Raw genomic sequence first — 25,832 nt, forward strand, 5'->3', positions numbered from 1 at the left:
TAGCAATAATTTCTTTTTGATTTCAAGATAAAAAGGCACTTTGCTGAAACATGAACTTATTTCAAGATTAGTGAAATGGCTGCAACAATTGATGTGAACAGGTTTTGTAACAAAAGGATGTTCGACAAGTGTGCTCTCTTCAGAATGAGCGTTTGATAATTTTTCTATTGACTTTTTTTGTGCAGAAAACCCATCTGCACAAAAACTTCTTATTGTCACATTAAACGACTGGAATTCTGAGATGATATTTTTCACAATATGAGAGTATTCATCAGTTGAATAACAACAAGGATATAGGCCCCAGAAAAATGGAGATGATTGTAATGAAATAGAAGCAACAGAATCAACAGTGGACGAAACATTTCCAGCTTATCCACCGTCCAATAAAACGCAAACGCTTTTAATTGTCATTGATTTGATTCTTTCAAACTTTGTTGGTGTTTTGTTTTTCAAAACCATCTGAGAAACATTTTTTCTTGAAAGAAATGGGAAAATTGAAGTTTGTGATAAAGATGAATTTTATTGACTGATTCGTATTAATGAAGATAAAAATGTGTTCATTTCATCTGACGATGCTAATGAAAATGAAACGTCGCATTTGCAAATCATTTTGGCAAATAGATCTTCAAGCTCACTTGTAATTGTTGCTTTTTCTTAATTTGATTTTTCCATTTCGCTGTGAATTGCAAGTTGTTGTTGCCGCTTTAATAATGTTGATATTTGCTGATGTTTAAATAACTGACAATAATATTTGATGATATGTGGATATGATTTTCTTCCTGATACGCCACAAAGGAAAACCGTCTTTTGTATTTGGGCAAATGAAAATCCTGTGATAATCATTCTTTGCATCTCCATGTTCGTCAACTTTTGAGTGAGAAATCCATAAATTGTTATTCACAATTTCAAAGGATATTTTTGATAAATATTCGTCATTTTTTTTGGGATGCTTAAACACTCAAAATTAACGAAATTAAAAAATGATTAAAAATTGGTCAAACACAAAACAAAACCTGGACAGGATTTTGAGTTTCCACATTTAACGAGTTTTACTAATTGACAATGTGCTTTTTTCGACTCTTCCATCTTTTTTTCGAAAGCATTTGCCTTCAGAAAAAAAATTCAACTTTCAAAGTGATTCGAAAAAGAATACCAAACGATGAAAATATTTGAAAGGCTATTTTTCAATCCTTCTTCAAGTGAAATTCGTTCTTCACCCATAGTGCTTTCTTCCAAGGCGCCGCCGGTCACTGACATCATTGACATTTTTTTTGATCAAAATAATCCATCCCCGTCAGTGCCGTCAGTTCCCCATTATTAATAAAGTTTTTAATTTCAATTAAAAAACTTTTTTCAAAATTTGTTAATTTTCAAGAAATAAATATAAATGGAAAATTGCCACCATTCTAATGTGCAATTATTCAATATAAAAAAATCACATTATGAAATGACGTGATTTTTTTCCATTGCGTCAGTTAAAATTTCGCTTGTTTCCAAGTCAAAGTCAGTCAGTCACCCAGGCATAAAAAAATACAATAATTTGTGTTCATTGCTTTTTCATAAATTTTTTATTTAAGTGTATCACACTTTATTCATGTGTCACTTCAACCATTAAAAATAACGTGACTTTATTTAAGGAAAACTCAGTTCATTCAAAATTGTTGAATCTATTCAAATAGAAAAATTCTATTCACAATTCATTCGACAAAATGAATAATTGTTTTGTGAAAAGATCTAAAAAAAAATAATATAATAAGTCACTGGAAGTCACTTTTGTCGCTGACATCACCTCAAGCTTGTGATTTGAAAAAGTGAGAAATATAGCCAGAAAATCAAATTAACTTGTTGATCTGTTGAAGTTTTTCTGATTTTATCTTTTGGATATTGAAACCATAATTTATCATATAAAATTCGTAATTCCTTCATTTTTCATGAGAGAATCGAACTTAAATCGTTATAATCATTAAAGCAACTCTGCCAATCATTCGAGGGAGTTGAACAAGCTTTTATGAAATGGCTAATTTTTTTTGCAAACTTCATTCTGTTTTGTTTTCAAAAAAAAATAAAAAATTCATATTTTGATCATATTTCTTTTCCCATTCACGAAACAACACTCAAATGGAAATAATAACATTATCATGCATTTGTTTTAATGACAGCAAAATTAGGAAAGAGTGAAAAAAATTTTGATCGAAATATGAAATATTTATTTAACTTGAAAATCAAACAATTTTAAGGAAATATCATGGATTCGTTCAAATTGATTTGAAAAAATAGTTTGTTCAAAACATATGAATTAAAGATATTTGAAGTTCTTTTTTGTTCGTTTTTTTAAAAAGTGTTAGGGTTTAAATCAAAAAATCACATTTTTTCACATCAAAAACGTGTGCTTCAAAGATTGTGTTTGATGAAATGTGGTTATTGCACAATATACAACCGTTTGAAATTCTGTTTTATATAACAACAACATGAAACATAATTTAATTCTCGTACAATATTTTAAACAGATTCCTTGCGGAAACATGAATATTTCGAATTTAAAAAAAGATCAATATCCCATCTGTACGTTAAAAAATTATAATTTTTGTTGTCAAGGATTTGTCATCACACGAATTATGCGAATAAATAATGATAAGAGAAAGAAATTGTTTTTCGTTTATTCTGACTTATATTCAGAATGTTCATCCCAGTCTCTTTCTTCCAAAGAATCATCAGAAGTTGCTTCATCTTCAGAAAGCATTTCAGGAACGTTTTCTTCATCATCTTCTCCTTCATTATTTTCCTCCTCTTCTTCAAAAAAATTTTGGTTTGTATCTGCAAATTGCTTTGATAGTTTCCACAAATGATTGCTCTCTTTTGTTGCTAAAACAAATGAGGAAATGAAATCGTCAATAAAATTTTCCCTAATATTATTTTGTGGCATTTCCCTACGAAACTTACTCCAAATGCCTTCAATCATATTCGTTCAAATTTTGCTTTCTGGATTAATAAAGTGATTCTTGTGACAAACAGTTTTATGTGTACACCTGTCTCTTCCAGATTGGTGAATGCTATCCATAAGTCGTCATGAATTGTCTTTTCAGGCAAAAGTTTGTCTGAAATGATAGGAATAAGTGTGTTTCGTTTTCTATTTGGAACACAAATAATGAAATAATTCACTTGTTTTTCTTCAACATTTCTCTGAACTGCACAAAATAACCAAATTTGCTTTTTCACACGAACTTTGTGAAATTACATTATATGGAAAATCATCTAGTCTATTTCAACGATAAAATTCAGACCAACAAGTTGTTCAAATTAATTTTCTGCTATTTTGGACATGGAAGCTGTAGCAAAAGAAAATAAAAACCTACAGTATTTCTGTGAATTCCAAGAAGAAGAGAGGTTTGTGTAATTGATAATTTAATCCATTTATTTGTCAAGATGTGCATGATTTTGTTTAATCCCACTTTTTTGATTTTCAATGGATAAACCTGATAGTTAACTTATTGTATTGTTTCATCGGAAACATCTCCATTATCTTGAGTTAAGATTTCTTTTTAATAAAGACATTTTTCTTCTGCATTGTCTGCACTCTTTGTATCTTGCATCCAAAACATCCCTTTGAAACGAATCCCATGCATCATCAGCGCTGTGGAACATCTTGTTCAGATGATGTATTTTCATTTCATGATCTTCCATTTCCATTGAAAACAATTGCAATTTTGAAAATGTGTTGATCAAAAAATTTGTTCATTCTTTCGAAAAATATTTATATTTGCTGATTTCATTTTTGTTTATTAATGAGTTTCCGCATTGATTTTCACGTTTTTAATAGTGTGTGTGTTTATATTATTTCTCAATAAACCTTTTCTTGAAATATCCAATCCGGTCGTATATTGTGCAATTACCAAGTTTTTGAATTAAATCAAAAAAAATATTCAATTCTTATCATTTATTGATTTCAATAAAAAATTTTAAAAATTAATAAGATCATTACTATAAATTTTTATACATTTGGATTCATGCATTAACAAAACATGAGTGACAAAAACGAAATATTCACCCCAAACTGGTTTCATAATATAATATTCATATTATTTATAAGAGAAAATTCGAAAAAAAAAAGCGAGTTTTTGAATGTCAATTAAAGTTGTGATTTTCACACAATGACTCAATCTTTTGATGCAATCTCCGTATCCATCTTTTTCCATTTTTTCAATAATCTTTCTTTTCATTTCTTTTCGTAATGAATCATCCTCCCTCTTATCCAATTAATTTGTTGTTTCTTCATTACACTTCGAAGCTTTTAAAATCTGTCTTTTCAGCAAAATAACTCATTTGTTTTCTTTTTTGCGAAATGATAAAAAAATAGAAAATTGAAAACAAAGAGTTACAAAATTCAATGTATTTCCTCAAACATTCACAAGATAATCTGAAATATTCAACGATAAATCGCTATAATATTTTTTATTGAGAAATTCAAATACTTCGTGAAAGCTGGTGATGGTATCTTCGTATCCTTTTTCCTCCATCTTTTCAAAAATCTTCCTTTTCGTTGCCTTTCTTTTCATTTCATCATTTTCACTTTTCTCCTTTCCTTTTAATCGATATGAAACATTCACAAGAAATTGCAAGCCATCATTCATAATATCTTTATTCAACGTTGGCCGCTGCATCCCCTCCAAAATAGCATAAACTGCTCCTCCTTTCAATAAATCTTCAACTTTCACAACTCTCCTTTTTGCTGCATTTCTCAAGGGATAAATGCATAGATCGTTTATAACGCTGAAATTATCCTTCGCTGCTAGAAATACTTGAACAATGCTTCCTATCAGTTCAACATATTCTTCATTCTGCAAATAACACCCGACAAAATAAATGTTCGATGTTTGCAGCCATCTCATCAATGTAATCTCTTCTTTCGCTTCTTCTTTGTTCATTTCCTCTCCTTCTTTCTTCTTCCAGTCAATGCATCTTGCCAGCTCTTCCAATTCTCTTGCTGCTTCTCTTCCAAAATGCAGCTCATTTGAAACTGTATATTCCAAGCTGCCATAATTGAAAAATCTGTTTATTAAAAATTTCCAAGCAGACTGATATGCAAGTTTTGTAAGATTGTTGTGTTCCTGATGATGTTCGATGATTTCTGTAATTTTCTTCAAATACAGTTCTTGTTCGATAAACTAATCAGAAATAAGAAGGGAAAAAAGAAAACATAATAAAAATTAAAAAGAAGTGCTCATACACTATATCCCTTTTCGCTCAAAGTTAGCAAAGCCATTTCCTTTTCTTTTCGAGTCTCCTCGCTTTCCTCTTTGACAGATGCAACTTTCAGGAGGCAAGGCACGCAAGTTGAAATCAACTCTGAAGAAGCACACCCGTTCAGCAAAAGATAGCATTCGCAAAGATCAATCAAAAGCTTTTCATTCTTTTTTTCTTTTTTCTTATCTTCCTCAACAATCATCTTTTCAAATCTTTCGTTCAATATTGAATATTCAAAGCATCTATTCCAGACATTCTTCAGTACTTTGCAATATCCAATATGCTTCAATATCCTAGTTGCATTTTCCATTGACATTTTCTTTTTTTCAATCATTGCAAGAATTTCATTAAACAGCTCTGATGTTAAAATGGATCTGAATTCTTCCTTATTCATTCCATCAATTATTTCATTCATTTCTTCGATTTTCTTTCTCTGCTCATCTTCATTGCAATCTTCCAATCCAGAAAACAATTCTTCAAATAAATAAATAAGAAAGAAAGAAATACAATAAGCCAGAGTTCAAATGCAACAGCAATTGCACACTGTTGAACTTTTTTGTGTTGTTCGTTTCCTATATACAGATTTTTTTTTAAAAAAAAATTGTTCAAGAAAACAACGTCATTTTGATATTCACAATGAAAGTTCATTTGATTGGATTGAAGAAAACAGATGAAAAATTAAACCTCACAAAAGATGAAAGAAATATATGCATTCAAACCGTTCCATCAAGCGTTGACATTTTCGATTTGTAACTTCAAAGAAAAAGAACGCTTTGTTTTTTCTGTTTGTTGTTATGGATGTTTTGATCAAAGTTTTATTTCAAAAGGAATACAGATTAACAAAACGAGAGTTCAATTAATGAATATTTCCCAAATAATTAGAAGAATTATTTCCAATGATGGCAGCTGGAACCGATAGAAATGTAATTATCCTGAAATTCCATCTTATGAATTATTGAGATTCGCTGTCCAAAGGAAATATTACGATTTTCATTTTGAAAGGAAATACATGAATGAATGTATTTTGTATTGTTCTATATATTGTGAAGATATTTCCATCTGTATCCTTTCCAAAGTGCAGGAATATGAGTTATTGTTGAAATGGCCTATTTCCTCTTTGAAGAGCAATGAGATGAGAATAGAGCCGATTATTATATAGCAATTGGGAAACAAATGAAGTTACGCAAGATACATGATTTTTATTTAGGACAAGAGATGAAAACAAATTCAACTGATGTTTTGTTGAATGAAGACAGAAGAGGATGGAATTCTGTGAAGGATAAAATCTGCATAAAATAAGATGGAATTTAGGAACATAAGGCAATGGAAAAGCTTTTTGGTAAAAAAAAGTTGTTAGCCAACCAAGGGAAGGATATTAATCACAAAAAAATGGCAATAAATCAACGAAAAAAAGGAGAGCCCCAAAATATCAGTTTTATTTATAAGGCTTTCCTGTTTCTCGGACTGCGCCAGAGAGTTATGGAAGGCTGCGAATTTCTATTTCTGATTCCGCTTTTGCTTCAAAAGAGCGGAGAAACGCCAACTACGAGACATCCAATTGTCGAATATTTGCTGGCAGTCGAACAACATTCAGACAAAACGCTTTTGGATTTCATTCTTCGAAAGGACAGCCATTTTGAGCAAGCAAGGCGATTGTCATTCGAAGTTTGCTTTCTTCGACGCCACAGGCAACTACAGAAAAAATACAGAATATTTGTGATCAGCCTCTTCAAGCGCAGACAGTCAGAGATTCTTTTGTTATGCTCCATTTGCGTGGCATCGATGCGGAGTTGATTTGCGGGGACCTTGTTGCTTCGTATTGGGTGCGCTGAGGTGTTTGCAAACGTTAGACAAGACGGCCATGTTTTCTCAGACGAACGTCGAGGGTGAGCAATTTCTCTGAAGACTGTTTAATTTATTTATTTATTTCTGGTTGCAATGCTGTTGGCCTGTGTTTATCTTGTGTTGTAGCTTCTATTAGAAATGGTTTTTAAAAACGGGGAATTCTTAAGATACTGCTTTCAACCGAATATATTTTCTGGTGCTTATTGAGTTCACTTTGCTGCTCGTGCTCCAACAAGACGAATGAAGCGTCACTGTGTTCTTTCATTTTCTTGGAGCGTTGCAGTAATTATTGAAGCAGTGGAATTGTTTTATGTGAGGGTGCTTCCAAAGTGCGTGGTAGCTTATGCGATGAGACGGGGAATTCAATTGTTTGTCGGCTGGAGACAGCAGCGGTTGCACAAGAAAAGCAAAAGAATGCTTCGATCAGATGCAGGACAAGGGAGACATTTGTTGCAGAAGCAGAACTGCAGAGGAAGGAAACGAACAAGAACAAAAGAAAAACGAAAGAAAGGACAGAAATGAGAGGAAGACGAAGACAACGACGACGACGACGAAGAAGAAGACGAAGAAGAAGAGGAAGAAGAAATAGAAGAGGAGGAGGAAGAGAAAGATAAAGAAGAAGAAAAGATTGTATATGTTGTTGAAATGAAGAAAGAAAAGAAAGAGAAAGAGAAGAAAGAGCCAACATATTCATCACACTTGAAACAACTCATTCTTCCTCCAAAAGAGACGAAACATTCTTCGAAGAAGTCAATTTCGATAAAGACAACGATTTCTTTCCTCCAATTGCAAAAACTCAATTTTTAACAAAAATTAAAATGGAAACAATGGAAAACGCACAAAGAAACTCAAAGAAATTTCATTTTTAGTCTGCCTCTCTGATATTCCTGCTTTGCTTTCGGAGAAATTCAGAGAAATTTGAAACGTTTCTCTATAGAACATTAATGTTTTAGTGCCTTTTGGAGACGATCATTATCAAATATCTCATTCTTCTTCTTCTTCTTCTTCTTCTTTTTTTTTTTTTTATTGCTTCTTTGTGTATCTATGTTTGCATGTTTCTTTCTTTCCTTTTTATTTTTTCTCTTTTCTTTCTTTTCTTTCTTTTTGTTTTTTTAAATTTTATTTTATTTTTATTATATTTATTTTTTTAATGGAAAATCGAATTTATCAATCAAATTTCTTAAAAGCATTCAAAAATAAAAAAAAAAAAAAAACAAACAATTAAAGGAAAATTGCAGTTTCTTGACATGCTATTCAATACAAATAAACAAAAAGCATAAAAAGAAATTGGCTGTCATTGCAACAAATAAATAAAATTTATGGCTTTAATAGAATGAAAACAAGTCTTCTATAATTTCTTCAGCTGATACAGTTTCACAAAATCCTTGTTCTTTATGCGATTCTCAGGAGCTACAGTAAACAGAGAATATGGTGTCGAGGCGATAAAAGCCGATGATCATTAATGATTCGATCTCGTCTTTTTTCTCTTAATTCTTCCAATGAATAATTCTTTGACTTCCTTCTCCATCCGCTGCTTCTTTTCCTTTTGTTTCATCTCTGTAACATCAAAATCTTCCTTTTGAAAATGTATTTGATGTTGTTTGCTTCCATCTCCAGCACTTTCAAAGTAATTAATCTCACTTTCACCCGCTGTAACTCTAACAACTCCAACAAACATCCTCTTGAAACATATTTTCCCAAAACACCAAGTTCAGCTGATTCTGTGCGAGCAATAAAGGAAGAGGAGGAGGAGTTGTATATTTTGTGTGTTGATAACTTTTCGATTCTGTGAAAGAGCCCTTGTTCACTTTCATGACAAGCATCACTCAGAAAGACAACTCGGTTGTTGGACATGACAGAACAGAAGCATTCGGCGATTGGAATGTCAATTTGTTCATATTTCTCGATGGGCATTCAGCTGAAAATGAACATGTGGATGGCCATCTTGGTATCAAAGAAATGCATTGTTGGCTATCAAAGAATCCCTGCAAGAGCACACGCAACGCGATGGGTCTTCTGAAGAAGGTGCAGATCATTAGGCGGAAATCATTTCATCAGCTGACTTGTCGGTGAATTTATGTGCAAATGAAGGCAAAGTCGAAGAAAGTTGTGGAGATGGCACAAACACAAAAAATAAGAAATTGACTCAAAAACACTTTTGATGGATTAATCATCACATGTTTGCTGGAAATTCGGATGTTTCATAGAATTTTCCTTTCAAAAATGAATTTTCTCTAAATCGATTTCCTTCATCGTCTCATCTTTGATTGCTTGTTGAAAGCATTTGGCGTTGTGTGATTTGAAGAAGAACATCATTTCAATCATTTATTCCGTTCAAGAATTGCTTCGATAATATGCTCTTTTCATCTGATCCTCTTTCATCTTCCAAATGAAAATGGAAAAACAGTCCTCCTTTTTTACTGAGCGCCATCTGAGAGACTATTCTTGGCTAAATATAGAATCGTTTCCGTTGACGTATAATTTCTGCTGATATTCCATGAAAGAATAAATATTCCTTTTGTCTTTCTGAACAGAAATGAAAGATATGGTTGGAAGTCGAATTCGACGAGAATTTGAATGAAACGAATGTGAAAACATTTGTTGTTTCGAATCGAAGAAGGTGTTGAAGAAGAAGACGATTTTAATGAAATGAAATCAATTCGTTCAAATTGCCTTTTTTTCATCACGAGAATCGCGAATGAAAAGTGAAATAAATGTGTATTCTGTGCTTGAAAAGCCCAGACGAAGAAAAGCAAACGAAAAAATTATTTGCTCAATTCTGCAGAGCAGCAGATTGAGATGTGTGAATGCATCAGTTCGATGATGCTTCGATCAAATGTTTAATGAGAAGAATCATCAAATAAAAAAACGTTAAAGAAGTTGAAGCAAAAGAAGAAGACAAAGAAGGCGAAGAAGTTGATGATGATGAAGCTTGTGCTGAATGATCAGAATGCAGCACAATAACAGCGTTTGCAAACAGAATTCATTCATCAGCAGATATGAAGAAAGAAAGAAAGAAAGAAAGAAAGAAAGAAAGAGAAGCTGAAAGAGAAATGGAATGAAATGTGTTGGATGGAGCTCTTCTGGAGGAAGTTGAACGACAAATGTGAACAAGACTCATTTGAAGAAAATGAAGAAATGATGAATGGATTCGAATTTCATAACAGCCAACAGCTGCAACAGACAGCAGTTTCATTGTGTGTTGCAACATGAGAATATGATGGCTATTCAAACAACAAAATTCTCAAATAAGACGAAGCTGCTCTTTTCATCAGCGAAGTTAAAAAATATCTTCAATGAAGAGATCGAAGGAGAAGGAGAAGGAGAAGAAAATGTGTTTTCTTCAAAAACACAACTTTAAATGGATTGTTCCTGAAAATGATGCACAACATGAAAAAAAAGCTGTTCTTTGGAATGGAAATAAAAAGACAAATAATAAAAATAATTGGTTTTGCATTGATTATAAAAATTCCTCAAAAGAACACATACACCCTCCCTATTGCAAAAGTAGAAGATTGTCCAATCACTGATGCTGCCATTCTCCTTTTCCATTGTTTCTCAGTGCTTCTTTCTCGGTCTTCCTTTTTTCTCACACAAATATTCTGCTTTTGATGTTATCATCAACTTTTTTTTCTGAAAAAAAAATCACCGAATTTTTTCTTTCCAAGAGCTGTTCAATTGTTGGCATTCTTCTTTTCGCTCACAACCAAATACTTTGAAATCGAATTAATTTTCTTCACCTGTACAAATTGAATACAAATAAATATGCAATTCCCATCTGCTGATTGTATCTCGGAATCCAGCACTCTTCTGACGTTCTCCTCAGAAAGACAAAAAAATGGCCATTTTATGTAATTAATCAGATTCTTGGACTCTGAAAAGATGGTTTATAAAAGCATCTTCAAAACAAACAGGAACAATAAAAAACGCATACATGCAAATATTTCGATTTTTAAAAAAACAGTTGAATTTCCTTCAATGATGCTTTTCATAAAAACCATCTCGCACAATTCCATCATCAATTCCCCTCTGTCGCTGTCTCGTGCAACCTCTCAAAATAATATCGCCCATTCCGCAGAAAATATTTGTTCTCCATCTCTCATTTTTTAGCAAGGAATATTTTTGTTCTTTCAAATCTGATGATCTGAATATCCATTACTGCAAACACAAAAAAAGATTTATCGTTTTTTTCTTTCTTTGTTTGTTTGTAACGCCTTGCCAAATAACACTAACAACGCAGAATGGTATAACAACTTATATTTTCATGATTATTTTGAGATTTTGTTTTGCGCCGATTTCTTCTTTCCAATGATATCTGAATTCAAATCAAATGACGAATTTAAGTGGTTTTCTGACTGCAACACATTTTCAAAAATGCAGGCAACGAGTGGAACTGAAAGGTTTAATGGTTTGTGCTTGTTATTGCATTTGAATTCATGATTATTGTGATTTAATTTATTCTTTATTTATTTGAAGAATTGTTTTCTGGATTGGAAGATTGTGATGAAGATGAACAAAGAAAGAAAATCGAAGAAATGAATGAAATTTTTGATGGAATGAATAAGGAAGAATTTGAATCTGTTTTCACAACAAGAATGTTCTACAAAATATACAAAATGATTGAAGAAAAGAAACTATCAATAGAAAATGCAATTTTACTGCTGAAGCATGTAGGATATTGCGATGTGCTGAAAAATTTTTGGAATCCATTCGTTGAAAAATCTTTGTTGAACAAAAGATTCGAACAGATGATTATTGAAGAGGAAAAGATAAAAGAAGAAAAGAACGAAAAGCTGCTTGTTGATCTGTGCGAATGCTATCTTTTGCTGAACGGGTGTGCTTCTTCAGAGTTGATTTCAATTTGTGTCCCTTGCCTTCTGGAAGCTGCATTGAAAAAAGATGAAAGCGAGGAGACCCGAAAAGAAAAGGAAATTGCTTTATTAGCATTAAGTCACATTGACAGGTATTTCGTATGAACATTGCTATTTCCTTTTTGATATTATTGCTATTTTCTGATTTCTAATTAGTTTTTTAGGCAAGAACTATATTTGAATGAAATCAAAGAGAATATCTTATACCATCAGGAGCATCACAATCTCACACAGCTTGCCTATCAGTCTGCTTGGGAATTTTTAATGAACCGATTTTACTTTGAAAATAGCTTGAAAGTTATTGTGAATGAGCTGCATTTTGGAAGAGAAGCAGCAAGAGAACTGGAAGAGCTAACAAGAAATATGGATTGGAAGAAGAAAGAAGGAGAGGAAATGAACAAAGAAGAAGCGAAAGAAGAATTTGCATTGATCAGATGGCTGAAAACATGTGAAATGTATTTTCTCAATTGTCGATTGTGGAATGAAGAAAATCCAGGGCTAATCAATAGCATAGTTCATTTATATCGAGCAGCAAAAGGGAATAATGGAGTAATTTGCAATCTCTGCATTTATTCCTTGAGAAATGCAGCAGAAAAGAGAGTTGTGAGAGTTGAAGACTTGTTGAAAGGAGGTGCTATTGATGTTTTTTTGGAGGAGATGCAGCGACCGAAATTGAATGACAACATAGCGTATGAATGCTTTCAATTCTTTATGAATGTTTCAAGTCGATTGAAAGAAAAGGAGGATGATGAAAAGGAAGAAGAGGAAAGAAAGGCAACGAAAATGGAGACATTTGAAAAGCTGGAGGAAGAAGGATACGAAGATACCATCACCAGCTTTTATGGAATATTTGAGTTACTCAAAAACAAATATTATGGTGATTTATCTTTGAGTATTTCTGATTATCTTGTGAATATTTGAGGAAATGAGATACTTGGAGTTTCATGATTCACAATTTCACTTTCTCTTTTTTTATTCATTTCAAAAAACGATACAAAAATTAATTTTCATATGTTTGCTTAACGTGATTTGTTATCCAGATTCATCAAAATGAAGCGAAGAAATAACAACAAAAAAAAAAAAGATTCAATTTTTTATTTTCAAAAGAAAATTATTAAAATATTAAAAATCATGAATTTCTCCATTTTCTTCTTTCTTTCACCAAAGTTCTTCCCAAAATGAGTTGACAATCATTTTTTATTTCAAATTCTTCACTCATTCTTTTGATTGTTTTGAGAAAAACAACCTCTTTTCAGCTCATTCGCAAAAAGAAAATTGTGTTTTCTCAATGCTTCCTTTGCTTTCAGGGAATATCAGAAACCCTCAGAGGATGTTGAAAAGACAACAAAAACAGCAAACAACGATGTTGATGCTGCTTCAAGTGAAGAGAAACATTCAATCCAAACGCTTTTCTCTGCCTGTTTATCATTCTTCATCATTTCCATCTCCAAAAGTTAAAACTATCCGTTTGCAGCATCTGAAGGCAATTAATATATTTTATTTGAAAATCGGAGAAGAGGAAGAAATTCTGATGGGAGTTTTGATGCATCTCTTGAAGATTGAAGGTTGAAGATTGAGAGAAAAAGAGAAAGAGAGAAGAATTAAAATAAAAATCAAAATCGAATTGTTCATTTGAGTTGATGGGCTTTTTGTGAAGAATTTTAAATAAGAAATGCTTCTTGAATTGGAAATAGAAAAAGAAAAAGAAGAAAACAAAAATGATGGAAATAAAGTTGAGAATTCTGAAAAAGAAGATAAAGATGAAAACGAAGACTAAGAAGAGGAAGAGAAGAGGGCAACGTTGAGGGAGATGAAGAAGAAAGAGGAGAAGAAAGAGGAAGAAGAAGAAGAAGAAGAAGAAGAAGAAGAAGAAGAAGAAGAAGAAGAAGAAGAAGGAATAAGAATAATTTGCCAATATAAATGATAGAAATATTTTAAGTTATTCATTCTATTGCAAGTTACAAACAGGCAGGTCCATGGAAATGCTGCGGAAGAGTGGATGGAGGAAGACCTTTCAATTTTTGAGATGACAGAAACAACGTCTTTCTCAGAATTCTGGCAAAATGAACCGATTTAAAAGATTTTGGATACATTTTCACTCTTTTCTTTCGGAATATTCGCTTTGAAGAAAGGAAAATCTAAATTATTCTCGAACTTTGACAGACGCTCTTCTTCCACTTCCTCTATTCATTCTTCTTTCTTCTTCTTTCTTCTTCTTTCTTCAACTGGAACAGCGTGCATGTCTGTTTCGCCATTCCGGAGACGGAAAAGCGAAGAGAAGAAATCTTCAGAGAATGAAAAGCCATCATCAGCGCCTGCGATTGACCTTTCGGATGCGTCTGCGGTGACTGCGTCATACTCATAGGTTGCAGATATGGAAGAGATCGAGAGGCAGCTGAAGAAAATGCAAACACAAGAAGCTGTTTCTGAGAGCGCTGCAGACGCTTCGAGGGATATGGCGCGATGCAGCTGGCTGTTCTGCATGGGGATGTTGTGTGTGTACCTACGATGAGGAACGTTCTGTGATGCTTTCGGTTCTGCTGTTGGAGCCGTTCCCCCCGTTTGCAGCGTCTGTGGGAACGAAGCCAGAGGGAAAGCAGAATTTTGTGTCGGCTGTTTGAATGCGTTCATGTCGATCAACGATCTGTTTGACCCTTCACTGAAGATATGGCGATCACCACAATCGAGGTGTGTGGTTGTGAAGCTGGACGATGAAGTGATAAGGCGAGGGGTTGCGGTGTGTGAAGTGGGGGAAATTGTGGAGAAGAAGGCTGTCTGTGGCTGGGCTGAGGATGGAGGATGTTGTTCTGTCTCCAGCAGCGATTGCTCTGGAAGCGCTGGAGGAGCGAGAAAAGGCAGAGGAAGGAGAAAGGGGAGGCAAAGAGGGAGAAGAAAAGGGAGGGGGAGAGAGAGGTGATGGGAATGAGGAGAAAGGCAGTTATCTGACAGCGCACAGAGAGTTTGTGGAGAAAATCAAAGAGAACCAGGGGAAGCTGGAAGAAGCGATGGCGCCTCTGATTGTGGAGGGTCTTGGGCTGAGTGGGCTGAGGTTTGTGAAGGCGGATGCGGAGGCAGACAAGCAGCATTCAGTTGAATCAGAGGTGCTCAGCACTTCGTCAGTCGACTGCATCCAACAGGAGATATTAAGAGCAGAAGAAGAAGCAGCAGATGAGTATTTGATTTTTTCTACAACGAAAAGTTTTATTGAAATGATGAGATTTGTGAAGCTGTTGTAAAAATGAGCGAATGATTTGTCAATAATTGAGGAAAAAGATAAATCCCATGAAGTTGGTGGGGAAAAGCCCTTTGATTTATGAGGAGTGATAAGAAGAGGAGAAAGAGGAGGAATAGGGAGGAATAATTGAGTTCACATAGAAGAACGGAGTGAAGAGGTTGTTCTATCTGGTCGATGGCCGAAGAGAAGTGCTCTTATCCAACAAGGCAATCAGCAAATGATGCGTGTGCGCATTGCAGACGGGCAGACTTTGGATGTGCCGGGCGAGCTGTTCATCCCGATGACTATAAGCTGTGCTGAAATGTGGGAAAAAAAGGCGGAGATACAGCTGAGGAACAAAGCCGAAGAGGAATCAGGCTTTGGAGCCGAGCTAGATCCTCATGTAGCATGGGACAGAGAGTGAAGCAGTGATGAAGCAGGTTATTGTGGAAAACTTGGTGGTTATGTTTTTCACACTTTATGAGAGGTTCGAGTGCAAAGCAGAGGAGAACGAGTTTGTGCGTGGTATCTTTTCCAGTCAGGATGAGTTGATCCACCTTGCGAATGAGCACATTGTGATAAAGCCGCAGCGACTTTGCTGTGGAGTGACAGCGTCGTTTGATATTGCATACGGATGATTCAGTGAAGGTGAAGTTCACAACGGAGAAAAGAATTGAAGCTGCACGGCAGTTCAGAGAAGGAATAGAAGAAGGTTATGCGAAGGAGATTCTTAGCAATTGTTCAGCGATGCTTTCAGGGCATGCGTTTGAGGTTGTGCCTGATGGATAGTCTAATGCGACTATGCAGCTGATATAACTATGTGAGTGAATGGAGGCATAGGTGCAGAAGGAGGGGAGGCGGGTTTATTCAACACGTCAGACAAGAGGCTCGAGACAGAAGAGGAGTTTATTTAGAGAAGACAGTCGAATGCTGTGCAGGTGATAGGCGAATACAGCTGTGATGCTTCGTACTCCATTTCTAACAGACCACGCTTTCTCAGCGGTTGTTCCTACGGATGCTTCTATGGAATTGAAGATGAAAGCAGAGGATCTTTGTTTCTAATTCTTCTTCTTCTTTTTTTTTTTTCTTTTTTTTTCTGCTGCTGCTGCTTCCACGGCATGTTCCATTTTTTGCAGAAATGAGTAGGAGACAACACAAGTTGCGAAGTTCCAGCTAGTGGAGCTAACGACGGAAAGTCGAAAGAATAAATTTCAACGCTTGGCGTTTTTTCTATATGCTCTGAGTGAGCAACGACGTTTCTTCCTGGTTTATACGCTGTATCTGTTTGGGTGTAAAGGAGATGAGGCAGATTGGGATTTACGAAAGTATACGACGGATGTTCATTTTGAGTCCGAACATGTGATTAAGCGAGCTAATTATTTTGTGGCAGCGGCGTTTGCAGAAAGGCTAACAGATATTTGTGTGTGACAGGCTAGTGTGGAGATAATGATTGAGATGATCTGAAAAAAGTGAAATTCTTCTTTTTAGAACATGGTCGCAATAACAGTGCCACTTGTGAGTGTGAAGGAGGAAGTTGTTGAAAAGAAAGAAGGAGAAGGAGAAGGAGAAGGAGAAGGAGAAAGAGAAGGAGAAGATAGATGAGAAGAAGAGGAAGAAGAAAAAGAAGATGAAAGAAAGAAGATGAGCTTTAATAGAATCATTTCAAAGTCTGCTGTTATCATTGCAGAGCTAAATGATGAGCTGGCATCGGAGACTGTCCAGCCACTTTGATCATCATTTCCTCGGATTTCATGTTTCTGGTTGGCAAATACAATTTCATCGCTCATTTGAATCATTCCACTCACAATAACTTTCTTTGTTTCTGTCAACCGTGTGAGGGAGTGCTTCAAGGTCAAGCAAGGGAATTGAACGATTCCACAGTGTGAATGATCGGATGCCTCAGAATTGCTCACATACACTTCTTCTGGGGTGGGAAGGAGATAGATGCACAGAGGGATAGCCAAAGTTGCATTTCCGTTGTCGAATCCTCGAACTTTGTCAAAAGAATCCAAAGAGGCTGTTACACATGTGATTTTTTGTGACTTTGCAGTCACTTCAAGATTCGGAGAAATGGCAAAGATATCTCTTCCCCACTTGGCTGCGTTTGTTCTAAAGGAAGAAGAAATCAGGAAATTAGGATTCTCATTCAATAATCGAAGAAGAATTCCTCCGCCAAAACCATTGGAAGTTGAGCAATAGCACCCATCAAAAGATCCACCTTTCACTTTCACTTCATTTCCATTCCCAACACACAGCATCATCGATCCCCCATCAGCCGATGTTCTGCTTCCACATACTGTAAATGAACAAGAATTAAGATCTTTATCTTATATGCCATTTAAAAAACAAATGTTGGCTGTCAACTGTGAACTTTTCAATTAAAAAAAATTTGATAGCATAATAAATTATAAATAAAATATTTTTGTCAAAATTAAATGGAAACCACTTTATTTATTTAATTTTCAGATGCATCGAATGTGTGTGTTCAATTTTCGCACTTCTGTTAAGTTCATGTACATAATGCAAATGAAAAATACTAAACAAATGAAAATTTTAATTAACATTGAAAATCATGTTTGTCAGGATAAAGAATCGATACACACCTTGGACATTTCATTTATAAATAATTGCAATGATGTTCAATAAAGTGAAACCATTTTTCATTGAAAAACAAATATTTTAATTTTGATCAGAAAATATGATACATAATTTTTTGCATTAAGAGTTTTCTTTTCAAAATGGAATTTGCTATGAACCTACGAACGCTATGGTTAAAGTTTCCATTTATCATATGAATTATGGAAACAGAATGTTAATCAATTAACCACAATGGGTCAAATTATTGATCTGAAGTCACTTATCAAAAAAAATTTGACAATTAAAGTATCATATTGAAAATGATAAGGCGCGATTTTCTTTGTTGCAAAATTTGTTTGAAAGCTTGAAGAACATGGTGATTTTAAATAATTAACGATAAAAGAATTATTCAACATAAAACATTGATGATTGTATACACTTTCGCTTCCTTTCTTTCCACATATCCCTCAATCAACTCTTTTCCTGACCGTTGATATATAACTAATATTTATGTCCAACTTTTAAACGATACATCTTTTTTGTCTGAAGTGCACTTCATCCAAACATTGTCAATATTCTTTATAAAGAGAACAAATCCTCCATTTTCACAAGTTTCATTGAAATGTTAAAAAAATGTTTAGAAATAAGTTTTAAAATTTAAATGTTTTGATAAAATAATATAATTTTTAACGTTTTGATTATTTATTGATTTAAAACAATTTTAAATTTAAAAATTTAAAGCTTTTCATTCTTTTCTCTTCATTTTTATCACAAATCATCAATAATTAATTAAACATTAATAACATAAAAAAATTGTTCATAAAAATTCATTCCTTTCCTATGAGAAAAATAAAAAATCTTCATTTATCAAATAATATAAAATAAAAAACATTTAATATCAATTTTTCAAAAAATGAAATCATAATAATTTAAAAAATGCAAAGTTTTCTCATAATTATTTGAAAATCTAGATATATAAATGCTAATCAAAGTGATTTATTGAATGGATGTTTTTTAACTTTTTTGAAACAAAATGATTTTGTAATTAAATATTAATTGGATTTATTGAATGCGAATATATTTGAGATTTACGTTGAATTTGAAATTATTTTTTATGTTTAATATAATTTGACATTTGTTGATAATTGACATGAAAAATTTTTGTTAATGCAATTTTATAACAAATATAAATGAAAAATGAGATTTTAAGTACACATTTATTAACTCAATTTATTTTTTTGTAATATTTCTTGAATTAAACTGAAGATTTATTTATTTGAAGTTTAAATTTTAGAAAAATATTTTTCAATAAATCATACCATTTATAAATCATTTTTTCAAAATTATTATAAAGTTAAATTTGTTTTTAGTTAATCATTTCTGTATTAATTAACTAACGTTTATATTGATAGAATTATATTTAGAAACATAAAGTATATTTTGTTTCAAATCATTCTCATTTTATTATTTATCTTATTTTTTTAACAATAATTTTTTGTATTTTTATTGACTTTTTTAACAATTTTCAAGATTGAAATTGGGTTGAAATATTAGGGAATAAAATCAGTTAAGCTAAATTTTGATTCTTTGTTTAATGTTATCAAAAAAATTTTGAAAAAGGTTTTTCATGAATTTCTGCAAAATGCAAGAATGCAAATCACAAAATAGAAAATGAAGAAAATTTGGTGGTAACTAATTTCAACAAAAAAATAAAAAAAAAGAATTGAACTGAAAATTGTTAACTGATTGAAACAAAGCCAAACATGATTGTTGAGCAGATGATGAAGATAAAGGAGGAAGAAGAAGAAGAATGGACAGAAGAAAGAGGACGAAAGAACGCACACTTTTCTGCTGAATGAGTCATTTTAAAGATGTCTGAAATCATTCTTTGATGAAGAATTGCCTTGAATGAAAACCAATTTGATTTGGACAATGGAAGGGAGGGTTAAAATAATGCCAAAAGAAAAGAAGAGAAAAGAGAAAGAGGATAAATATCACATCGTCTTCCACTTTATTGTTGGTGAGTGTGAGAGGACTGAATTGAATGAGTGAAAAAAATTCAAGAAACACTTTTCCAACAAGCAATCAAGAAAATTAAAAAAAGCAGTCAAAATCCCTTGTTGATGAAGCAGAAGGTCAAATATTCCACTTCATCAATGAAGTTTTGGTTAATTGCAAAATAGATTATGTTTTCAAATTTTCTTGTAGAAACTGTGATTTGTAGAATTTTCAACATTCAAAATTCTTATGGAAGAAACTTGTTGAGTGTTTCCAAATCAGAAACTGTTCATCATTCATAATTCAATTTCATTCTTCTTCTTCTTCTTCTTTTTGATCTTTTCATTTCTTTGTCTCGTTTCGAAGTTATGGAAAAACTGTTGATACAAAAAACTCATTTTTTTTCTTTTTGTGAAATGATGAAAAAAGAGAAAATTGAAAATTAAGAGTTATAAAATGCAATCTATTTCCTCAAATATTCACAAGATAATTGGAAATACTCAAAGATAAATCATCATAATATTTTTTATTGAGAAATTCAAATATTTTATGAAAGCTGGTGATGGTATCTTCATATCCTTCTTCTTCCATCTTTTCCAAAAACTCTTTTTTTGTTGCCTTTCTTTCCTCTTCTTCCATTTCATCTTTATTTTTTTCTTTCAATTTTATTGAAACATTCACAAATAATTGAAAGCAATCATTAACAATTGCGTCATCCAATGTTTGCAGCTGCATCTCCTCCAAAATAGCATCAATAGCACCGCTTTTCAACAAGTCTTCAACTTTCACAACTCTATTTTTTGCTGCGTTTCTCAAGGAGTGAATACACTCAGAGCTAATATCTCTGCAATTATCCTTTGCTGCTCGATATATCTGAACAATGCTGTTGATTAGCTCAACATTTTCTTCGTTCCACAATTCGCATCTGAAAAAATAAATCGCGATTGTTTCGACCCATCTTTTCAATGAAAGCCCTTTTTTCGCTTCTTCTTTGCTCATTTCCTCTTCTTTCTTCTTCCAATTCACGTTTCTTGTCAGCTCTTCTAGTTCTCTTACTGCTTCTCTTCCAAAATGCAGCTCATTCACAATCTCTTCCTCCAAGCTATTGTTATCCCAAAATCGGTAAATCAAAAAACTCCAAGCAGACTGAAAGGCAAGTTGTGTGAGATTTCTGTGTTTCTGCTGATGTTCGATGATTTCTGTAATTTCCTTCAAATATTGTTCTTGCTTCATTTCCTAATCAGAAATAAAGGGGAAAAAAGCAAGCATAATAAAAATGAAAAAGAAGTGCTCATACACCATATCCCATTTTGCTCAAAGTTAGCAAAGCAATTTCCACTTCTTTTTGAGTCTCCTCGCTTTCCTCTTTCTTCAAGGCTAATTTCAACAGGCAGGACATACAAATTGAAAGAAATTTCGAAGATGGAAATTCGACGTAAAAAAAAAGATAGCATTCACAAAGATCAACAAGAAGCTTTTCATTCTTTTCTTCTTTCTTCTCTTCTTCAAAAATCATCTTTTTAAATCTTTCGCCCAGCGAAGATTTTTCAAAGCATGGATTCCAAAAATTTTTCAGCACATTGCAATATCCAACATGCTTCAGCAGCAAAATTGTATTCTCCATTGTCATTTTCTTTTCTTCAATCATCTTGTTCATTTTGTTGAATATAATAATCGATGAAATAGACAAAAGTTCTTCTTCATTCATTTCTTCAATGATTTCATTCATTTCTTCGATTTTCACTTTCTGCTCATCTTCATTGCAATGCTCCAGTTCACAAAACAATTCTTTAATAAATTTATTTATAATGGAAAGCGCTAAACACTCAAAAAATAGAAAAATAAACAAACTTGAAAACTTATCTTCAAGAGACGGCTCCTGGACATCATCATTGGACTTGTCTTTTTCACACACTTCCATTCTGTCTATTATTAGCAAAGATCAATTTGCTGCAAAATTTCAAATGAAAAACAGAAAAACAAACAGAAAAACAAACATTGTTGATAATTGACAAAACTAAAATATAATTGTCAAACTCAATTCCTTTGCTCAGTAAAAATCTGTGGTAAAAAAGAAATCACAAAGAAGCTGCAATATTGGTCGTATTTAGCCAAATACGAAAGAGTTTAATTTCTGTCTGATCGAACCAACAATAATTAATTCCATCGAAATGGATTGAATTTCGATTGAAATTTTTGAACGTATTGAAAAATATCCCACATGTCTGGAATTGAGCATTAAAATAAAATATCTATTTTAACATTCTGAGCAATATGAAGAAGAAGCGAAAGGACTTTGAAAAGAACTTTTCGAAGAAGAGACAAAAAAGCAACAATTTGCGCATTAAACTGTGCATTTAAACGTTGTTGCAAATTATAATTCAAACATAAATATTTCACTTATTTCCCTCACATTTAGAGTTTTCTGGAAGCTTTCCTTGTCAGAAATGATTTTTTCTGTTATTTCAGAGTGTTTGCTTGTTTCCGTGAATGTTTCAAATTTGAAGTGTTGAGAAACGTTTTGAGATACAAGGATAATTTTGTTATTTGTTCGCTTCTTGAGTGGGCCATCCAGGCTGAAGGAAGATTAATGGAGGGAATCAAGCTTTCAACAATTCGCAGTTTTTTGGTGATTGGGCGCATGATAATTGAACGCATAAGAGAATTTATCAAGGCAACAATGGACAGCATCGTTTATTGAGCATTGAAAGAGATTTTATTCCAAAAGATTTTGAGGCTGAGTGAAGATGAACAAAGTCGAGATGGCAAAGAAAGATTAATGCAATATGCGGAACCAAGCACATGCGGGATTTTGAATTCATTTCAACACATTTATCGTTTGATGATGATTTCCACTTGACGTGTATTTATCGGTAAAGATGCTTGTTGCATTTTGTTAAAAGTCATCATTTTGGGTTGTTTTGATGGTTATTGTTGATTCACCGATTTCTGTGTGGATTTCGAGGCAAACCTTGAAGCAACATGGAAGAAGAAGAAACGAATCAAAAATACAGAACAGATGGTGATAGAAATGTTTGATTTAATTAAGGTGTGTTATCCAATTTATTGTTGCATTTGCAATTTTTTTTTTTTGAAAAATTAACAAAAGAAAAGAAAGAAAGAAAGAGATCATCAAAAATAAAAAAAAGTGAAACATTTTTTGCAATGATAATTTCTAATTTTTTCCTTTCTATTCTATCTCTTTTTTTCTTTCACTTTTTGTGTTGCACAGAAGTTCTTTTGACTTTTGCTAATAAAAAACAAATGGTTGGGAAGAAATGATAAAAGGCAGACTGCTTCAATCAGAGAGGCGAGAAGACGAGCATTTTTTTTTTTGAAAAATGGTATTGCCTCATTTGGAACTTCATATTTTTCTTTTTCTTTGTGTTCTTTTCTTTGATAATTAATTGGTTAATTTTGCGAATTTCAAAAATGTATTTCACTCAAAAACGGATTCGTCTTGCAGATCCTTATCAATTCAGACTCAGCAACTTGCAGTAACTTGCGAAGACACTCATCCTCATCGTATTTGTTGGCCTGTGTTTTTTTTGACAGCACCTGCCGTTGGATGTGCCTTTCTTATTTCTTTCCATCAAAATTGTTGAATCGCTCAGAACAATGCTGAACAGCAGCTGGATGGAGAGAAGACGCATTAGCAGAATGGAAATGCTGCTGCATTCAGCTGAGTCTGCTTGCAGATGCGAAGGTGAAGAAGGGGAAGAAGGGGAAGAAGAGGTCAGAGTTATCAGTCCGTTTGAAGAGGAAGTGAAGGATGTGAAGGAAAGAGATGAAAAGAAATGAAGAGGAAATGTTGAAAAAGAAAGAGAAGACAAAAAAGATGAGAAAGAAAGAATGAATGAAAGTGAGAAAGAAAGATGAGGAATGTTTGAATGAATATGAAAAAAACACGATGGAAGAAACAATAAAGAATACTTTTCAATAGAAGAGCAGAAATGCCATATGTATGGGGAAAACAATAGATTTCATTCAAAAGGGGAAGGAAAGGCTTGTCAAAAAGAGCGAAAGAAATGAAAGGAAAAATCGGGAAATGATTCATTTTTATGGAGAATTAGGTGAAACGAGGAATATTACTTGCTTATTTCGAATTATTTTAAGATAAAAATACCGCTTTTCATTTGAAAAAGAAAAATCTTCTCTTTTTGTTACATTTCTGTTCTTTTTTTTTCTTCAGTTAACAGCAATTAAATAAAAATTAATTCTTTCATAGATTTTTTTCAAAAAGCCTTTCATAGAACTTCTTCAAAGAAACTCCAAAACGAAGGAATGACTATTAAATGCTGGCTCACAGCATTAACATTGAACTTCAACAATAACAACAAAAAAACAAAAACAAAGATAATTATCTCAATTTTTCAATTTTCTCAATTCAAACTGCTTAAAAACTCATTCAAAAAAAAAGGAAGAAAAGAATAAAGGATAGATAATTTCTCATTCATTGCATGAATGAAAATACAACGCTTAAATTCATTTTTTTGGATTTAATGAAAAATTGAAAAAAAAAAAAAAGCTACAGCACTAGGTTTTTCCAGGCGGTCACCCATCCAAGTACTAACCCAGCGTTGGCCGCTTTTCTTCGGAGGTCTGAAGGGATCCGGTGAGTATGACCAACCATGACCGTAGCTCACACACACTCCCTCAAACATCCCTTTTATAATGTTCACACAATCATTCTTTTTCTCTTTTTCAATCCATTCTCATCATCAAAATTGCTTTCCCAATTATCTTCTTTCTTTTATTTTCTTTCTCTTCAATTTCAACTTTTCCTTTCTTCCCCTCTCTTTCACCTTTTCTCTTTCAAACTCTTTTTTAATCACTTTTTCGCTCTTTCATCTTTCTATTCATCATTCACTCACTAACATACACTCTCTCTCTTTCTCTTTCTTTTCTTCTTTTCTTCTTTTCTTTCGTTTTATTCATTTGAGTTTTTTTATCCCTTCTTCATTTTTCGCATTCTTTTCACAAAGCAGTGCGGAAGATGACGCAAAAGAAGAAGAAATTTGGATTGTTGGTGAATTAGACAGACAAAATTGATTCTTTCTGTATGTGATAAGGGAGCCTCTAGAACAGGAGCGATTGAATGAATGAATTAAATGAAAGAGAAAGAGAAGAAGATGAAGAAGAATAACTTGAAGAAGAAGAATAGAGATAATGAGGATGAAATAGTAGAAGGAGGAGGAAGAGGAGGAGAAAGTTCAGATTGAGATTTTGAGCCAAACGCTGCAGGACGAAGAGAAAATGGAGACTTTTTGAGAGTAGAAGAAGAAAGAGGAGAAGAAAAAGGAGGAGGAGGAGGAGGAGGAGGAGTTGGAAGAAGAAGAAAGAAAGAAGAAGAAGAAGAAGCTGTGTGATATGATGACACGTGAATTGAATAAGTTGATTGAAGATCGAGAATTGTGAAGATAAATGAAAACAAACATTAACGTTGATGTTCGTAGAAATCATTTTTTCTGGCTTTTCATTTTTTTCTTCTTCCGTCTTCTGGCAAACAAAATCCTCAAACTCTTCATTCATCTCTTTCCATCCACTAAACCATCTTCAAACACACCCATAACCCCATCGATGGTGCCATCCTCCCAAACCTCAACAGCCCATCCACTTCTCTCTCTGCCTTCGATGCTTCTTTCCTCCACCAAACAATCTCTTCACCAAATGCTCCTATGGTTCATGTTGGATCCGAAACTCATAGAAAATATTCCTGGGAGATCGACTTCGTTTGATGTGAATAACCATCGTTTCGAGTGGTGCGAATGGAATGATTCAAATGGTGGCAGTGATTGGGATGGTGCACTTTGCGTTTCCTGCGCAAATGCTAATCTCACAATCACTTCTTGTTCATTCAACAATTGTTCATGTAATAGTCAGGGCGGAACGTTATATTGCAGATATTTGCGAAATGTCGACATTGCAAAATCCTATTCCACACGTTGTTCAGCTGCTCGTGGAGGAGCAATATGCATTGACGGAAGGCAATCATCTTCCGAATATTCATTCTCTGAAAACAGAGCGGAAAGTTGTTCAATTACAAATTGGTGCGGAACTGGCTGGTATTTTCATGTGTATGATAT

General features: G+C 33.3%; 6 protein-coding genes across 6 annotated transcripts; 3 read left to right on the forward strand and 3 right to left on the reverse strand.

Annotated features, from left to right (window-relative positions):
• Positions 1–4,300: 4,300 nt before the first annotated feature.
• On the reverse strand, positions 4,301–6,035 carry MONOS_8005 (uncharacterized protein). Its single transcript, XM_067878377.1, has 4 exons — positions 5,961–6,035; positions 5,786–5,813; positions 5,225–5,715; positions 4,301–5,162 (listed from the first exon to the last, which is right to left on the reverse strand). Exons 1-4 carry the CDS (start codon positions 5,979–5,981, stop codon positions 4,395–4,397), a joined length of 1,308 nt encoding a protein of 435 aa, XP_067720944.1. The 5' UTR covers positions 5,982–6,035; the 3' UTR covers positions 4,301–4,394.
• A 5,210-nt stretch (positions 6,036–11,245) lies between these two features.
• Positions 11,246–12,974, forward strand: MONOS_8004 (uncharacterized protein). Its single transcript, XM_067878376.1, has 4 exons — positions 11,246–11,330; positions 11,431–11,494; positions 11,563–12,056; positions 12,114–12,974. Exons 1-4 carry the CDS (start codon positions 11,328–11,330, stop codon positions 12,876–12,878), a joined length of 1,326 nt encoding a protein of 441 aa, XP_067720945.1. The 5' UTR covers positions 11,246–11,327; the 3' UTR covers positions 12,879–12,974.
• A 1,170-nt stretch (positions 12,975–14,144) lies between these two features.
• Positions 14,145–14,588, reverse strand: MONOS_8003 (uncharacterized protein; the record flags this gene model as incomplete). Its single annotated transcript, XM_067878375.1, has 1 exon — positions 14,145–14,588. One exon carries the CDS (start codon positions 14,586–14,588, stop codon positions 14,145–14,147), a length of 444 nt encoding a protein of 147 aa, XP_067720946.1.
• Positions 14,589–14,749: 161 nt separating this feature from the next.
• Positions 14,750–15,193, forward strand: MONOS_8002 (uncharacterized protein; the record flags this gene model as incomplete). Its single annotated transcript, XM_067878374.1, has 1 exon — positions 14,750–15,193. The coding sequence occupies one exon, from the start codon at positions 14,750–14,752 to the stop codon at positions 15,191–15,193; it is 444 nt and encodes a 147-aa protein (XP_067720947.1).
• Positions 15,194–15,409: 216 nt separating this feature from the next.
• MONOS_8001 (uncharacterized protein) lies at positions 15,410–15,809 on the forward strand (the record flags this gene model as incomplete). Its single annotated transcript, XM_067878373.1, has 2 exons — positions 15,410–15,591; positions 15,659–15,809. The coding sequence occupies 2 exons, from the start codon at positions 15,410–15,412 to the stop codon at positions 15,807–15,809; spliced, it is 333 nt and encodes a 110-aa protein (XP_067720948.1).
• A 450-nt stretch (positions 15,810–16,259) lies between these two features.
• MONOS_8000 (uncharacterized protein) lies at positions 16,260–17,446 on the reverse strand. The gene has a single exon (XM_067878372.1). The coding sequence runs from the start codon at positions 17,430–17,432 to the stop codon at positions 16,656–16,658; it is 777 nt and encodes a 258-aa protein (XP_067720949.1). The 5' UTR covers positions 17,433–17,446; the 3' UTR covers positions 16,260–16,655.
• Positions 17,447–25,832: the final 8,386 nt, after the last annotated feature.

The sequence above is a fragment of the Monocercomonoides exilis genome (genome assembly GCF_001643675.1).
Source record: "Monocercomonoides exilis strain PA203 chromosome Unknown scaffold50-658552, whole genome shotgun sequence".
Taxonomy (NCBI): Eukaryota; Preaxostyla; order Oxymonadida; family Polymastigidae; genus Monocercomonoides; species Monocercomonoides exilis.

What these genes read in the sequence shown, in the direction of transcription:
- MONOS_8005 (XM_067878377.1), bottom strand. Translation starts at nt 5,981, where the DNA reads ATGTCAACGCTTGATGGAACG. An exon ending in TGTCAACGCTTGATGGAACG is followed by an intron (nt 5,814 to 5,960) that starts GTTTGAATGCAT and finishes ATCTGTATATAG; the next exon opens with GAAACGAACAACACAAAAAA. An exon ending in CAACACAAAAAAGTTCAACA is followed by an intron (nt 5,716 to 5,785) that starts GTGTGCAATTGC and finishes ATTTATTTGAAG; the next exon opens with AATTGTTTTCTGGATTGGAA.
- MONOS_8004 (XM_067878376.1), top strand. An exon ending in TGGAACTGAAAGGTTTAATG is followed by an intron (nt 11,495 to 11,562) that starts GTTTGTGCTTGT and finishes ATTTATTTGAAG; the next exon opens with AATTGTTTTCTGGATTGGAA. An exon ending in GTCACATTGACAGGTATTTC is followed by an intron (nt 12,057 to 12,113) that starts GTATGAACATTG and finishes ATTTCTAATTAG; the next exon opens with TTTTTTAGGCAAGAACTATA.
- MONOS_8000 (XM_067878372.1), bottom strand. Translation starts at nt 17,432, where the DNA reads ATGATGCTGTGTGTTGGGAATGGAAATGAAGTGAAAGTGAAAGGTGGA.